The sequence below is a fragment of the Phyllobates terribilis genome, unplaced genomic scaffold, assembly GCF_046119375.1.
Source record: "Phyllobates terribilis strain yellow unplaced genomic scaffold, ASM4611937v1 Scaffold_4__5_contigs__length_816908805, whole genome shotgun sequence".
Lineage (NCBI taxonomy): Eukaryota > Metazoa > Chordata > Amphibia > Anura > Dendrobatidae > Phyllobates > Phyllobates terribilis.
Window position 1 is genome coordinate 223,019,727 of NW_027362764.1, and position 18,057 is coordinate 223,037,783.

General features: G+C 41.5%; 1 protein-coding gene across 2 annotated transcripts in view; it reads right to left on the bottom strand.

Moving 5' to 3' along the window:
* Positions 1-483: 483 nt before the first annotated feature.
* Positions 484-18,057, bottom strand: part of LOC141265261 (intraflagellar transport protein 70A) — an 82,845-nt gene continuing 65,271 nt past the window's right edge. Inside the window, exons 15-20 of one of the 2 annotated variants that reach the window (XM_073678105.1) lie at positions 16,729-16,776; positions 9,850-9,921; positions 7,553-7,656; positions 4,654-4,732; positions 2,125-2,254; positions 484-727 (exon numbers count right to left, since the gene is read on the bottom strand). In XM_073678105.1, coding sequence (XP_073534206.1) covers positions 591-727; positions 2,125-2,254; positions 4,654-4,732; positions 7,553-7,656; positions 9,850-9,921; positions 16,729-16,776 — 570 coding nt within the window. In that variant the 3' untranslated portion in view covers positions 484-590. The remainder of the gene's footprint in view (positions 728-2,124; positions 2,255-4,653; positions 4,733-7,552; positions 7,657-9,849; positions 9,922-16,728; positions 16,777-18,057) is intronic. The other variant, XM_073678106.1, reaches the window with a different exon arrangement.

Below are 18,057 nucleotides of genomic sequence, written 5' to 3' on the forward strand. Positions count from 1 at the left end.
CTAGAGGATCATGGACTGTGGCTACAGACTATACTGGCTAGAGATACGAAATCTGTGGGCCAACCAAAAGTTGGGAGACAGTGAGTATGGCCTTATACAAAGCCAGTGGAACTATTGAACCCAGATTGGGAATTTGAGGACTGAGAGAACTGTATTTTGGCCATTCACCTGGAATTGCTTTATTACCATGGCTGTGATCAATAAAATATTGTTGCATCGTTAACCTGCCTAGGTAATTACTTACAACCCACAACCTCAGATCTTTACAGTAACCATCTACTTCCAAAGCAAAAAACATCTTTAAATGGGAATAGGAGTGATGGCAAATGTAAGAAGAGACCTGGCAGTGACACTCAACTGTACTGCAGCAAAGGCAAACCCCAGGAGCTGGCAGAAAGTCCTGATACTGCAGCATCCTGCGGTGCTGATGCTGCCCGCTCCATGTCAGACACTTTCCTCAGCTGGAAACAAAATCCATACACATTCTTGTACACAAAATAATTTAATTATAACACTACAAAATTCCATTTACATTTTAAATATCATAAAAAACCACAAAAGAAGAGAAAAGGATTTCCGGATGTAGGTAATTACATGTTCCAGGATGTTATTTCATACATTAATGCTTTCAGCTGTCGTGCTTCATAAGTAACGGTGTTCTTGCCAATGTGCATCTTCTCTTCTTCCAATGGTTGCTCGATTAGGGCCGGTATAGTTTTACCATAAACTGTAAAGGGAAAAGAATGAGTTTGGTGCATTCTTGGGTTAGCGCTCCCAGTGATGCAATTACACAAGTCTTCTATATTAGTATTACAGGTCGGGCAGCACTTCAGCATCGTCCACAGTACTCTGGGCGGGCGTCCTACCCCATTTCACTTAGCTTTCTTTTGTATATTTTACTGACTGTTAAAGGGGCACAGATATCTGGAAATCACTGATGAACGCCAGTCTCTGTACAATAGCTGACTGAACACTGTAAGGAGCATCTGTCACAGGACCTTGCGGTTACGAGGGATAGTCTCGATAACACAGACATGAGGACAATTGTTTACTGACGTGTCATTGTCCACTGCTAGTAGGTATAACTTTGCTCACAAAACAGTTGTCAGATAGGAGAAACAGAAAGCTGTATGCCTCAGCCAAAAGTGTAGCTTGCAGGGAATGTGCCCCAGATACTGGGTGCCACTTACCAATATACCACTATAGAAAAAATTCTCCTGAGCGAACCTCATACTCTAAAACTCTCTGCCTCAGCAAGTTAGGTTCTCTTCCTCCACAACTGAAGCCTTCAAACGCAACCTGAAACACCTCCTGTTAGAAATGTAGTATAGTTCTTCTGATAAGCTATGTCGTTTACCACATGTGCAGGTCATTGCAGCGGTAGCTTATTGTCACGGATGTGTCAGAAGTGACAGACAGTTGCCCTGCAGTTGGTTGTAGGAGATCTCTACTTTGGCATTACAGACACCTTCTTAGAGGCTGTCTCTCTAGGACACTTGCTTTGAGCCTTCACAAAGGGTAATGTGAGTATCGCCGCCACCTCCCTCTGGCAGACAGCAGGTATTTATAAACCCAGGCCAGGGTGTTAATAAGCCAGAGGAAGGTAGCCGCTGGGTCCTAGAGAGACAGCCTCTAAGAAGGTGTCTGTAATGCCAAATGTAGAGATCTCCTGCAACCAACTGCAGGGCGACTGTCTGTCACTTCTGACACACCCGTGACACTTAGGTATCCATGGTTACGACCACTCATATAATGACAGTTAGTTGTTAGTGGCCATAACCATGGATACCTAAGCTACTGCAATGCCCTGCAAATAGGGTAAACGACATAGTGAATCAGAAGAACTGTACTACATTTCTAATTGGAGGTATTTGCTAATATTATTATTATTACACCTACTACATAGGATCTTGGAGATGGGAGTACCCCTTTAAGTTTACTGTATTTGCATTTCATATATGTGTTTTTTCTATGTAAAACCATGTCACATTTCCTTGGAATTATTTTTGCTTTAAAATAAATATTCTTCTTATTATTAGTACTACTAATACAGATAAAACACACATGTGCCTGCAGAACTGTGTTCGCCTATACAATCCTGTCCCATACACTTTCCAAACTTACTTTCACAATGTTCCAAAAATTGAATAGACTCATAGATGACGCTGTCCTGGAGCATGATCATGTGCTTCGACATGTTTTCCAGCAAGGATAGAAAGCACCTCTTTGCATAATACCATGTGTCTGTTCCGAGCTGTAAGGCAAATCAACAGATATCGTAAAGCAAGTAATCCTGTATGCAACACAACTATACAGAAAGAAAGATCAGAATGCTTGTTTCTCACTGCAGATTGTGAAAAAGGTGGAAAAAGCAAATATGATGTGCAGTCTACCACCAGTCGCCCCGTTACTGTAAAATGGGCAGCAATCATACTGGCAACACTGAGCTTCTCATGTGTCAGAGCAAGTAGAACACTAAGTTCTTCTTTCCTTAAGCTTATATAACTGTATACAAGCTGGGTTCTACCAGAGAAAGGTCACCTTGTCATGGCTCGAGGGCACACATGAATTGGCCAAATTGTGAGCTAAGTACCTTCATTTTATAAGTATATTCCATATAGCAGTAATGTAGTTTAATTTTCACATATTCAATGTATGCATACATCTAGTGCAGGGATGTCAAACTCAAACACACAGAGGCCAAAATTAAAAACTTGGACAAAGTTGTGGGCCAACCTTGATATTTATTAATAAAAATCTAATAATATTTGGAGGGGTCACAGAAGAGCATATCTCACAACTTTGCAGCCTTTACAGAATCATTTTCCTCCTATTGAAGCCCCTAGATTGCCCTTTCATACCGAGTGCTGCTGTATTCCTTGTTTTGTATACGCGCTGACTATATGAATGAGAGAATGCCATCATCCATTCCTTATATTTGTACAATGCTTTTCTTTCCCCCCATGAAATATTTTAGTTTTTGCGTTTTCCTCTCTGTCCCCCAGTCTTCCAGGAACCATAACTTTTTTTATTTTGTCCGTCGACATTCCTGACATGTAGTTTTGAATGACACCACTCATTTTTATCATGCAATGTACTGGAAATGAGAAAAAAATTCCAAGTGGGGTGAAATGGTGAAAGTTTTTGTTTTACAGTATTCAATGAGTGGTAAAAATGACCCAGCAATAAGATTCTTAAGTACTACTACGGTGATACCAAATTTGTAATTTTTTTATTTTTTATTTAAGTGGTGAAAAATATTTGCTTGGCAATCTGATGCTTCTATTGATATCATGTTGGAGCACACATTTTTTGTGTATTTTCTGTGAATTTTTGGGTCGAGTTGGAAGGGACCTCCAGAGCCATCATGTCCTTGTAATTTTTCTTTTTTCTCTATTGTGTTTACCGTACGGGTTAAATGATTTTATATTTTGATAGAGTAGATGTTTGAATGCGGCAATACCATATAGGCTTTTTTATTTATTGGATTTATTTATTTTTAAAAGGAGAAAGTATGGGTGACTCAAAATATTATGTTTTCTATTATTATTTAAAACATTTTTTTTGTACTTTATTTTTTAGTCCCATTAGGAGACTTGAACCTGCGATCCTTTGATTACTTTTATATACTAAATTTCCACATCAATGCAGTATATAAGTAAAATGTCTCCAATGAAGCTCAGCCCAAGGATGGGCGTCACAGGAATACCAATATGGCAGCCATGGGGCTTTCAGTAAGGCTTACAGTTGCCATTGCAATTCATCAGCATTGTGCGATCACCTCGTGGGGCAGCCAAAGGCCCTAAACATTGTGACTCCCTGATTAGTCACCTTAAATGCCGTCGTCAGATTGACAGTAGCATTTAAGGTTGTTAAAGGCAGCAATCGGAGGTAACTCGAGTTGCTACTTTTATAGGTGGATGCTGGCTGTGTAACACCACCAGCAATCTGCCAAATGTAGGGGAGGCCCAGCTTCTGAGTCTGCTCCATAAACCCACACCATAGTTGTGCCCTGCATTACATGTTCCACACATACACAGTGGATGTAGTGAAGGTGTTAAAGAAGTTGTCCACTACTTTATATGAACCCCCCAATTTATCCCCCTGGGGCCCAGAAGTGTTTTTGTAAATACCTTGCGGTGCCTTTTCTGCCTCTGAGCGGCGCTACCGCTGGCCGCTCAGAGGCGTCACGTGACCCATCACTGATGTCACGTCAAATGAGGCGTGACATCAGTGACGCGCTCCCCACAGTGGATGCTGGGCTGTGGACGGGGTTACCCCGTGCGTCACACCCAGCATCCACCGCGCGCTTTCCCAGTGAATGAGGAGAGGTAGAGCGCACAGTGGATTAGAGGTGTGGCGTTGGGGGGTAACCCAGCCCACAACCCAGCAGCCACCGGTGGAACACGGAAGAGGGACCCTCGGCTGCAGCCTGGACTTGTCGTGATGTCAGCGGATGTCAGAGCCGGCTGCAGCCCGGGGTCACGTGATGCCTCTGAGCGGCCAGTGATAGCGCCGCTCACAGGCAGAAAAGGCACCACAAGGTATTTAGAGAAACACTTATGGGCCCTGGGGGAATGCATTGGGGGATCATATAAAGTAGTGGACATCCCCTTTAAGGACTAAACCTCTGTGGTCTAGTTTCATACTTGCCTTTTTATTGTACGGCTCCAGGCTTTTGATAACTCGTGATATGCCAAACTCATAATTCCCCTTGGCACAGTAAAGAGTTCTGTGGACAAACAGAAAACATAAATCATTAGGAAGCGCTCTAAAGATATCATATCTCGAGAGGAGATCTGCAAGGATCATGCAAAAAGTATCATTTCCATTGTGATCAAACTCTCTACCGCGTACACCCACTACTATGGACACTTTGTAGAAGCTGATGACGCATAACATGGTCAGTAGATTTTCTCTTTAATGCAGAAACCCCACCTCAGCAGGAATATCATGCAGTCGTATTTTCGTGTATAGCAATAAATACATATACATTATAAAATAGGAGCTTTATGCAACACACTGCAGAATCTAATCTCTACCCAGAAGCAGAATTCGGACAGGTTGTATAATAAAGATCCTGATTCCAGCTCTCAGTAAGTTCAGGGAATGTAAGTACCGGTAAATGTATGTTAAAGGGAATCTATCAGCAGGTTTTTGCCACCTAATGTAGAGAAAAAGACCCTGACTCCAGCGATGTGTCATTTACTGGGCTGCTTGCTCTAGTTTTCATAAAATCCCTATTTTATTAGAAGGAAATTATTACTAGAGAACTACTAAACCTGCTATCATGTATTCCTCCATATTCATAAACTCCCTATAACCAAATCCCATCATGGATTGACAACTTTCTGCCTATGCACAGTGTACACAGAAAGCTGCCAATCAGTGGTGTGGGCGGGGTTATAAAGAGCTCAGCATTCAGAGAAGTGCTAGATCTGCAGAACAGAAAACAGTACTTTTATCAAAACTGTAGCAAGCAGCCCTGTAAGTGACACATAGCTAGAGTCAGGGTCGCTGCCCCATATTTTGCTGCTCTCAGATGAAGAAGCAAAATCTGGTGATAGATACCCTTTAAAGGTGTTCTCCGCATCGGATAATTACTATCAGTTAAAAGGGTCTCCCTGTCATGGCTGTAATTTATGGAAAAAAAGTAACAATTTGGGTTCAATCTCTCCGTAATGCCGCCACCGGGATATAAATGATTGCTCAGTTGAAATTAGAATCAATGGATTATCTGGCAGGACAAGTCCTTAAAGTCTCAGTCACTCTTTGTAACCAGTCTACAATCGGGCCAAGTGAAGATGATATATTAAAGGGTAAAAAAAAGGCTTTTCCCTTTAACCTTATAATGACCAGGGAATTTTTCATCTTTCCACATTTGTTTTTTTCCAAGAGCCATAACTTTTATTTCTCAGTTGACACAGACATATGAGGGCTTGTTTTTTGAGGGGCGGTGTTGTAGTTTTGAATAACACCGTTCATTTTATCATATAACGTACTGGAAAATTGGGAACAAATTCAAGTGCAGTGAAGTTGTGAAAAAAACCCTGCAATTCCTCTATTTTTTGGAGTTGTTTTTTTTTATAGAGTTCATTCTGCGGTAAAATTGACCCAGAAACATAATTTCTCCAGGTCAATCCGATTATGACAATACCAATCTTTGCCAGTTTTTTAAAATTATTTTACTGGTAAAAAAAATTCTGAATTTTAATAAAAAAAAAGTGTTTGTGTTCCCATTTTCAGACACCTATAACTTTATTTTTCAATATAGAGCTGTGTGAGCGCTTGTTTTTTGAGCCCCTAGCTGACGGTTTTATTGATACCGCTCTGGGGTAGATATGACTTTTTAATTGCTTTTATTGCATTTATTGGGAGGGGGAGTGCGGTGACTGAAAAATGGCAATTCTGTAGTTCCAATTTTTTTTTGGCCATTTAACGTACAGTTAACTTAGGGGATTTCCCTTTATCTGGCAAACTGTGCCCTTGGAGCCCTGTACATCTCTGGTATGTTTTGGGGATTTTTTTGAATAGTTCTTCTACTTATGGACTCATGGGTATATTTTTGCATGGAACCATGTGCATGGTCCACTATGGTATCACATATTGTGTCAATTTTGGCATCACATATTGCCTTGTGTCCCGTTTTCTGATTTAATTCATTCCCTTTCTTAAACCCATGTTATTCCTATGGTGAGTTGTCTCTGTATTTGACAAATTGATTATTTTTTCTTGGATATCATATGGACTCCCTCCTATACATAATAGGCACCAATGATCACTCTCAGTCTGATTTTGTGTCTGTCACATATTATATTGTCTTTTGTCACATTTGTACTGTTTTTTAACTTAATAAACTTGTGCAACATAATCTTCTGAAACACCTTCATCCCTCATCCTGGTATGTATGGCCCCCTTCATCCCTCATCCTGGTATGTATGGCCCCCTTTATCTCTCATCCTGGTATGTATGGCACCCTTCATCCCTCTTCCTGGTATGTATGGCACCCTTCATCCCTCATCCTGGTATGTATGGCCCCCATCATCTCTCATCCTGGTATGTATGGCACCCTTCATCCCTCTTCCTGGTATGCTTGGCAGCCCCTGATCCCCATTACACTGCACACACAAAAAAATAAACAATTAGACTCACCTCCTCTCTCCTCCAGCGCTGCGTCATGCTCTGCTGCCGACAGGGATCTCACTGGCGTAACTGGCATGCGCGCTCACACTCTGAGATGGTCTGTCGGAAGAGTCACTGCTCCCCACGCCAGGACTGTGTGTGTGGGGAGCAGTGACCATTCACTCTCCTTAATAGCTCGCACATTGTACCCACAGGGCGTCTCCTTTTGCGGCCGGCGTTCTGTGTGCCCTCTATTAAAGACCATGAATATTAAATACAACCCACGGGAGAAACAATGGAGAAATGGAGAAACAGAAGATACATAATGCCAGATTCAGGAAAACAGTGGCATTTATACCAAGTAAAAACATTACATATTTATGGAAAAAGACACATCCTTTTTAAAGCAAAGTATTTCATGTTCACTTACCCAATAACTAAGTTAACGATACAAAGATGGTAGATTTTCTTGTCTGGGTAGTCATAAGCAATCTGCTCTTCTTCTTTTTCTATCTTCCTCATAAATTCTTCAGCCTAGACAAGCAAATGACAAATGGTTCTAAATAAAATTGTCTTGGTTTGTGACTGGTAAAAATTGTATAAGCTATTAATACCAGTAGAAACACATAAGAAATCCAAAAGTAACAGCCATTTTACAAAAATATACAAATATAATCTGATTCTATCCATCCAGTCGTGTCCAACCCTTGGACACTATGTAGGCCAGTTCTCGCCATACTTCCTGTTTTCTTTCAACTGCAAGATATTTATCCTCCTCGTTATTCTTGATGACATCCAGCCAACAGGCCTTTGGACTCCCCTTTTCCTTTTACTACTGACTATTCTGAATAGCATCTCCTTTTCTAGTGAATTTGCCCTCATAACATGACCAAAATAGATCACTTTCTGTATGGTGATCTTTCCTTCCAAGGACAATTCTGAGTTTATATGATCAAGAACATCCTTCCTGGTGATCCTAACTGTCCATGACATTCTTAGAAGTCTTCTCCAGCTCTACAGCTCAAAGGCATCAATTTTACAAATGCTAGGAAATATAGACCGGTACCTATCAATCATAGAATATAATCAGGGAGGCAGCTGATTGCATGTTTGGGGCCATTTTCCTGCTGCAGAATAAATTTGGAGCCAATGTAATTAACCCCTTCATGACCAGAGCATTTTCTGTTTTTGCGTTTTCGTTTTTTGCTTCCCTTCTTTCCAGAGCCAGAACTTTTTTATTTTTTGTGGCCATGTGAGGGCTTAATTTTTGCAGGATGCGTGTACTTTTAAACGCCATCACTGGTTTTAACATATCGTGTACTGGAAAACGGGAAAAAAATTCCAAGTGCGGTGAAATTGCAAAAAAAATGCAATTCCACTGTTGTTTTTTTTACCACGTTCACTGAATGCTAAAACTGACCTGCCATTATTATTCTCCAGGTTATTATGAGTTTGTAGACACCAGACATATATAAGTTCTTTTTTATTTAAGTGGTGAAAAAAAATCCCAAAGTTTGCTAAAAAAAAAAAAATGCGCCATTTTCCAAGACCTGTAGCTTCTCCACTTTTCGGGATCTGGGGCCGGGTTACAGCTTATTTTTTGCATTCCGAGCTGATGTTTTTATTGATACCATTTTGGGATAGCTACGATGTTTTGATCGCCCGTTATTGCAATATTGCGGCAACAAAAAGAAAACGTAACTCTGGCGTTTTGATTTTTTTTTTATTACGCCGTTTACTGATCTGATTAATTCTTTTTATATTTTGATAGATCGGGCGATTCTGAATGCAGCGATAGCAGATATGTGTATTTTTTATTGTTTTATTTTGAATGGGGTGAAAGGAGGGCAAACTTTTATATATTTTTTTTAAAATTTAATATTCTGAAAAACTTTTTTTTTTTAAACTTATTACATGCTTCAATAGTCTCCATGGGAGACTTGACGCTGCGATCTTCTGATCGCTTGTGTTACACATAGCAGAGCTTCAGCCCTGCTATGTGTAACAAAATTGCTCATCTGCTATGAGCACTGGCCACTGAGTGGTGCTCACAGCAGTTCGGCAATCACAATCACAGGGGTCTCCTGCAGACCCTGGGTTGTCATGCCAACCCACCGGCGCCCGAAGATCATGTGACAGGGGCGCCGATGGGCTGAGCTATGACGCGCTCCCGGCGCGATCATGTTAAATGCCGCTGTTAGAGATTGATCTGGTTGCGGGCTTCAGTAAAGTGGTGCTGGTGTCGGCGCATGAGCACATTGACCTCCCGGCGGGGTCTACGGTAAAATTGCATTGGTGGCGGCGCATGTGCAGATTAAGATCTTGGCTCGTCATTGAGCCGAGATCTAAATCTGTTAAAACGCTGACACCGACGCCATTTCCCTGAAGCCCGCCTCAAGATGAATATGCGCAAGCGCCACCCGCAGTTAGGACGTGCCGGCGCAAAATTTTACGCAGTATGAAAATACAAACACTAGAAGCAGTTGACGGGCTGTGGCAGAGCCGGAGACCCTACCCACAGTCCCGTCCCGATGCACATACAGCTTGTTGCACCCAAACTTCTAATAATTAAATAACAACCAGACTGCGGATTTCTACACTGAAGGTACCTATTAAATCAGTAGAAAAGCCTTTATGCCCATACCTTTAGTTTAACATGCCTGATCCTGATGACAGTTTCCCTTTAAACATTTCACTCTAAGGGTTGGATCATCAGAACAAACTTACCAGATCATTTTGGCTTGTCATAATGTAGGACACACACAGATTTGCAAGGACAATGGCGCTGACATTCAGGATCTGAAAAATAAGACAGATGTAAGATGATCAGTACAAAAGCTGTCATAGAAAAACCTACAGCACATACAGTATATTGCAGTTTGCTTTGTATTCTGAATGTACCCAAGTAACTCAATGAATGACGATGATGAAAAAGCTTGCGCCTTTTTAAAGAGAATCTGTCAGCAGGTTTTGCTATATAATCTGAGAGCAGCATGATGTAAGGACAGAGACCCTGATTCCAGCAATGTATCACTTAGACTACTGAGTGCAGCAGTTGTCATAGAATCACAGTTTTCTATGTTGCAGATTTAGCTGAGCTCAGAATGTTGAGCCCTGTATAACTCCTCCTACACCACTGAATGGCAAATTTCTGTATACAATGTATATTAACTGAAAGCTGCTAATCAATAATGGGGGTTTAGTTGAACCAGGAGGCAGCTTGAACTGTAGTGTTAATCTCCTGCTGACAAAACACTGATTGGATTGAAACAGCAAAGCACAACCTAGTAAGTGACATATTACTGGAATCAGGGTCTTTGACCCTACATCATGGTGCTCTCGGATTACATGACAAAACCCTGGTGACAGATTCCCTTTAACTTCGCTTCACAAAGATTGCAATATCTCACACATATTGCCAGCATTAAGCATACCAAATACTTGCAAACATTAAAAGCCCATGCGCCAAGTACCAAAAACTACAATACGAAAATCCAGAAATTAGGCAGTATTTCCTATACATAAGTTCCTAATATAGTGCCACATATCAACATCACTGTTGGAGTCATGTAAATGCAGCGCAAATAAGAACAATGCTGTTGCCCAATTAGTGTTCGGAAATTATACCAAGCCCTTGATTCCATACTCTTGACAGCCCTGTCATCGGTATACATACCGTATATGCTGAAGTATAAGCCGACTTTTTCAGCACATTTTTTTATGCTGAAAAAAGCCCCCCTTGGCTTATACTCGGGTATATACTTATTTATACTTATATATGTAATATATTTCGGTGGTGGGGGGGTTGCGGTGGCAGACGTGAGGGGCAGAAGCCGGCTGCTTCAGCTACCACGTCAATGCCATGCATTCCAGGATTGGTAATGAGGGAGCCATGTATATCAGGATTGGGGATGAGGAGGCCATACATACCAGGATTGGGGATGAGAAGGCCATACATACCAGGATAGGGAAAAGGGGGCTATGCATACCAGGATAGGGGATGAGAGGTTCCATGCATACCAGGATTGGGGATGAGGTGGCCATGCATACCAGGATTGGGGATGAGGAGGCAATACATACCAGTATTAGGGGATGAGGAGGCCATACATACCAGTATTAGGGGATGAGGAGGCCATACATACCAGGATAGGGATGAGGGGGCTATGCATACCAGGATAGGGGATGAGAGGTTCCATGCATACCAGGATTGGGGATGAGGTGGTTATACATGGCAGGATTGGGGGATGAGGGGGCTATACATGGCAGGATTGGGGGATGAGGGGGGCATGCATACCAGGATTGGAGATGAGGGGGCTATACATGCAAGGATTGGGGGATGAGGGGGCCATGCATACCAGGATTGGGGATGAGGGGGTCATGCATACCAGGATTGGGGATTAGGGGACCATGCATACCAGGATTTGGGATGAGGGGGCAATACTTACCAGGATGGGGAAATTTACCAGTCGCTGCTGCATTTCCCACTCCAGGCTTATACTCGAGTCAATACGTTTTCACAGTTTTTTGTGGTAAAATTAGGTGCCTCGGCCTATATTTGGGTCGGCTTATACTCGAGTATATACGGTAATTCACAGGTAATGTACTACTTATACTTTAAAATGTTTTAAAGTGGATCTGTCTCCAGATTTAACAATACTGACAATATATATTATTAAATAGGTCTGTTGCACCAAATGAGGCTGGTGTACTTACTGTGTCATAATAATCTGTTTTTGAATTTCTGACTCAATCTATGCCCACCTAGCCTGATTGGCAGCTCCTCCCTGCTGCAGCTGCTGAAATCTCCCACTGTTCAGTACAAGCCGCAGCTGTCAGTCAGTCTAGCATGGCTCTACATTGTACGTGCACCAGAATCATCAGTTCTAAGATCTATTTAACAATTAATGCAATTTTAGGTGGAGAGATTTGATGACACATTTGCTTTAACGTGTCCAGATACTTTATCATAACACAAAAAATATTACTACTGTCCATGCACAAGGGAAATTGTAGAGATGTAAATGGGGTTGTGTCAAAAAGTCACTTGGGCACACTCTTCTCTCCAAGAGAGCTGTCAATATATACTATGTACATATAGCTGCTTATTTATCTCTAAACCTGACATACCCCAAGATATACAGTATAGACCAAAAGTTTGGACACACCTAATCATTTAAAGATTTTTCTGTATTTTCATGACTATGAACATTGTACATTCACACTGAAGACATCAAAACTATGAATTAACACATGTGGAATTATATACTTAACAAAAAAGTCTGAAACAACTGAAAATATGTCTTCTATTCTAGGTTCTTCAAAGTAGCCACCTTTTGCTTTGATGACTGCTTTGCACACTCTTGGCATTCTCTTCATGAGCTTCAAGAGGTCGTCACCGGAAATGGTCTTCCAACAATCTTGAAGGAGTTCCCAGAGATGCTTAGCACTTGTTGGCCCTTTTGCCTTCACTCTGCGGTCCAGCTCACCCCAAACCATCTCGATTGGGTTCAGGTCTGGTGACTGTGGAGGCCAGGTCACCTGGCGTAGAACCCCATCACTCTCCCTCTTGGTCAAATAGCCCTTACACAGCCTGGAGGTGTGTTTGGGGTCATTGTCCTTTTGAAAAATAAATGATGGTCCAACTAAACGCAAACCGGATGGATTAGCATGCCGCTGGAAGATGCTGTGGTAGCCATGCTGGTTCAGTATGCCTTCAATTTTGAATAAATCCCCAACAGTGTCACCAGCAAAGCACCCCCACACCATCATACCTCCTCCTTCATGCTTCACGGTGGAAACCAGGCATGTAGAGTCCATCCGTTCACCTTTTCTGCGTCGCACAAAGACACGGTGGTTGGAACCAAAGATCTCAAATTTGGACTCATCAGACCAAAGCACAGATTTCCACTGGTCTAATGTCCATTCCTTGTGTTCTTTAGCCCAAACAAGTCTCTTCTGCTTGTTGCCTGTCCTTAGCAGTGTTTCCTAGCAGTTATTTTACCATGAAGGCCTGCTGCACAAAGTCTCCTCTTAACAGTTGTTGAAGAGATGTGTCTGCTGCTAGAACTCTGTGTGGCATTGACCTGGTCTCTAATCTGAACTGCTGTTAACCTGCGATTTCTGAGGCGGGTGACTCGGATAAACTTATCCTCAGAAGCAGAGGTGACTCTTGGTCTTCCTTTCCTGGGGCGGTCCTCATGTGAGCCAGTTTCTTTGTAGCGCTTGATGGTTTTTGCAACTGCACTTGGGGACACTTTCAAAGTTTTCCCAATTTTTCGGACTGACTGACCTTCATTTCTTAAAGTAATGATGGCCACTTGTTTTTCTTTACTTAGAATTTGTATTATGGCAAGAAAAAAGCAGCTAACAGTCTATTCAGTAGGATTATCAGCTGAGTATCCACCAGACTTCTGCACAACACAACTGATGGTCCCAACCCCATTTATAAGCCAAGAAATCCCACTTATTAAACCTGACAGGGCACACCTGCGAAGTGAAAACCATTTCTGGTGACTACCTCTTGAAGCTCATGAAGAGAATGCCAAGAGTGTGCAAAGCAGTCATCAAAAAAAAGGTGGCTACTTTGAAGAACCTAGAATATAAGACATATTTTCAGTTGTTTCACACTTTTTTGTTAAGTACATAATTCCACATGAGTTAATTCATAGTTTTGATGCCTTCAGTGTGAATGTACAATTTTCATAGTCATGAAAATACAGAAAAATCTTTAAATGATTAGGTGTGTCCAAACTTTTGGTCTATACTGTATGGTGCAAGATGCTAGAAAAAAAAACATTTACTTCTGGTGGATGCCTCAAAGATTGAAGGATGCCATCAGTTGGACATCCTTGGCTATCCGTCTGTCACATTTTTTACCAGCTGTTAAGACCATGTATTGAATCTGTATCATGACAAATTGTATAACTTAAAGGGAAACTGTTACGTCCAAAAATGCTATTTACCAGCGGATATAGGGTCAAAATGCAAGTAAATAGTGTGAAAATCATTTTAGACTGCTTTAGTGGATCTGTAAGGCAGCGGCTGCAGGGAGGATATAAGTTAATTTTCTCTCTACAGCCATTATTTTAGTAAAGCAGACAAAACACAACTTTAAGACTATTTACCTGCAAATTAACCCTTTATCATGTTAGTTTGGCTTACTTGAACAGCGGCTACTGGGAGAAAATGAACTTATATTATCTGTGTGGTGACTTGCTTCAGTCATCACGGTGGTGGAGGGAGCTGTTACAGTCAGCGCTGAGTATACAGTGAGTGCACTGTAATCATTTCCCTGCACATGATTGACATCCTGCTTTGCACACACTCAATCGACGTGCAGGGGAGTGATTACAGCCGCGCTCACAGTATACTAGGTGACTGTAATTGCCCTGCCCTGGCACATCAGTGATACAATGGAGGTGTAAAACTATCATGTGTACGGCTAAGATTAGACTATAGCTTTTCTTAGCAATGTCCTATTTGCGTACTAGGGGGGCTATTCATTAAAATGCTTGCGCCAGAAATCTGTAGTACACACCTTAAATAGTTGAAATATTTTTGGCAAATGCAAACATATTGCTACTTTTGGCGTTTACACCCCAGTCCTTGTCATCTAAGTCAACATAGTCGTGACATGGGTGGGCCAGGCGTAGTCACACCAACCCGTTATATTCATCTTAAGTTATGCCAGTTACTCCAGAAATGTACGCCAGACCCTGGTCGCTTAATGAATCAGGTCCGTACACTCCGGCGAGCGCTTCATTAAGGCTGACGTGCGCTATGCCACTCTTAATGGGTCAACCCTATGTCAGTATAGTATAGTTTAGGTAGTTTTATATACTCTCTATTGTTGGGTTAATTACGATAATGTCCAAACTTTGGAAATAAAAGAACAGAGATTAGTGTATATATATTAAGGTTTACAACTACAGATGGTACAGAGGTTGAGTTTGCCCCCATGCTCTTGCCCCTGTGCTCAGCCCATCTGTTCTATATGAGATCTGTACTCACCTATATTCATGGCTCAGAACTGGGAGAGGCAGATACATGGACACTGAGGTAATATGTAGAGAGAATGAGGCCATGAAATATGAAAACAACACAACTGTCACTTATTACCGAAACCTTAGGAGGTGTTCACCATAAGATGGACTGTCACTTATTTATTAACTGACAGTTTATTCTTTTTGAATGCATGGATACAACATCATCAATCACTGATTGGCTGCAGTGGTCATACTCTGCCCCAGAAAGAGAGGAGACCATCAGAGCACCATGGCTGTAGTACAGAGGAGAAATGGGGTATCGGTAGGCGATAATGTCTTTTTTTTCTCTTAAACAATGTTGGGCCATTTTTAAAAGGAATCTGTCAGAAGTTTTTTTCTACCTCATCTGAGAACAGCATGATGTAGGCAAAGAAACCCTGATTCCAACGATGTATCAATTAGATTACTGGGTGAAGCAGTTCTGTCACAATCAGAGCTGAGAAAGCTGCCCTCGCTCACATCACACCAGGCTCCGCATATACAATGTCCATAGACAGTGAGCTGCTTATCACAGGAGGGGGTGGAGTCGGACCAGAAGGCACTGCTGCTGTGTCCCAGCAATGATAAGCTCCTGTTGCTAAAACAGTCATTGCATGTAAACAACAGTGGGGAGCTTGATAAGAAAGGCATCACTGAAATCTGTGTTTTAACCCCTACAGCATGCTGTCTTCAGATTACATATAAAACCTGCTGACAGGTTCCCTTTAAGAAAATAAAAAAGGGGGTGGGGGGTAAGGCAATCCCATTAAGCTGATCTGTATTTCTTCTAAAAAGCACACTATTCCATCCAATGGCATATATAGATGTCTTTGTATGAAGAATAAAAGCTCTTTTTGAGCTATTAAGGCCTAAACTCCATTACCTTGAACCACTTTAATATCTATGTGCAATGATTTCACCACTAATCCTGGTTGTGTTACAGTGGTAGATGACTGTGGTTCAAGATCATGGAGTTCCTGCCCTACTACTGCTCAGTGTTTTGGTATTTCTTGGAAATTCATGTTGTTAAATGGGTTGTCCACTTTTGGGGACACTTTTTTTTATGGAAATGAATGTATCTTTGGCTAAAAGTCATTTTTGTAATTGGGTTTCATGCCATTTATAGCCTCTGTTTTGTGGCTAATTTTAACTGTGCTAACGGTCCACTGGGAGAGTATGTAGCTCTTTTATAACTCCTCTCAGTTGAGAGGAGCAGTAAAACAAAGAGCCCGTAAAAGCAAAAAGGTGCAAATTTTTTAATGAAACTAAATTGCAAAATTGATTTTTAGCCCCAAATATATGCAGTTAAGTAAAAACAAAAAAATTCACCCAGAGGTGGACAATAGCAATCTATGGTGCTGCTGTTCGTAGTGCCTCTATATATGTCAGTGGCGCTAGTTTTTACATACAATGTATACAGATGTCATTGAATGAAGACTGATAGTGAAGGCACTAAGATAAGATACACAGTGAAAACTGCAGACGGGAGGCAGAGCAAGACACCAGGCAAGCACTCAGAAACTCCATGCAACCAATGGAAAAAATACATAAAAAAGACAAGAGAGACAAACGCTCAGTTTACCGAAACTTTTCTCTTGCAAGGACATTCTTCAATGTTACACTGTCCCGGCTAAGACACACAGGAGAAAAACGATGCAGAGGTGACGTCTATGCTTCAGTAAACAGCCAGTGAGCAGAGCATTTGTCAAAAGTTGTAATAAACTTTGAGGTTATAAATGATTTAGTAAGACTATAAATTGGTATTTTATTTATTATTGTTAAGGAAGACTACTGTATTTGTGTTACCAAATGCACCTTCCATGGGCCATAAAATATTGGAGTCTAAAAGCCTAATTTATTGCATAGAAATGTATTAAACAGAAATCAAATTATAAATTATGTCAATTTCCTGACAAACGGCACGTTCATTACATATATCTGTACTGAGCATATAGGGTGAGTTCTTGGAAATTATATATACAGTGGGGAAAATAAGTATTTAGTCAGCCACCAATTGTGCAAGTTCTCCCACTTAGAAAGATGAGAGAGGTCTGTAATTGACATCATAGGTAGACCTCAACTATGAGAGACAAAATGAGAAAACAAATCCTGAAAATCACATTGTCTGATTTGGAAAGAATTTTTTTTCAAATTTTGGTGGAAAATAAGTATTTGGTCAATTACAAACAAGCAAGATTTCTGGCTCTCACAGACCTGTAACTTCTTCTTTAAGAGGCTCCTCTGTCCTCCACTCATTACCTGTAGTACTGGCTCCTGTTTGAACTTGTTATCAGTATAAAAGACACCTGTCCGCAGCCTCAAACAGTCACACTCCAAACTCCACTATGGTGAAGACCAAAGAGCTGTCGAAGGACACCAGAAACAAAATTGTAGCCCTGCACCAGGCTGGGAAGACTGAATCTGCAATAGGCAAGCAGCTTGGTGTGAAGAAATCAACTGTGGGAGCAATAATTAGAAAATGGAAAACAAGACCACTGATAAACTCCCTCAATCTGGGGCTCCACACAAGATCTAACTCCGTGGGGTCAAAATGATCTCAAGAACGGTGAGAAAAAATCCCAGAACCACACGGGGGGACCTAGTGAATGACCTGCAGAGAGCTGGGACCAACGTTACACAGGCTACCATCAGTAACACACTACGCAGCCAGGGACTCATCATGCAGTGCCAGACGTGTCCCCCTGCTTAAGCCATTACATGTTCGGGCCCGTCTGAAGTTTGCTAGAGAGCATTGGGAGAATGTCATATGGTCAGATGAAACCAAAGTAGAACTGTTTGGTAGAAACACAACTTGTCGAGTTTGGAGTAGAAAGAATGCTGAGTTGCATCCAAAGAACACCATACCTACTGTGGAGCATGGGGGTGGCAACATTATGCTTTTGGGCGGTTT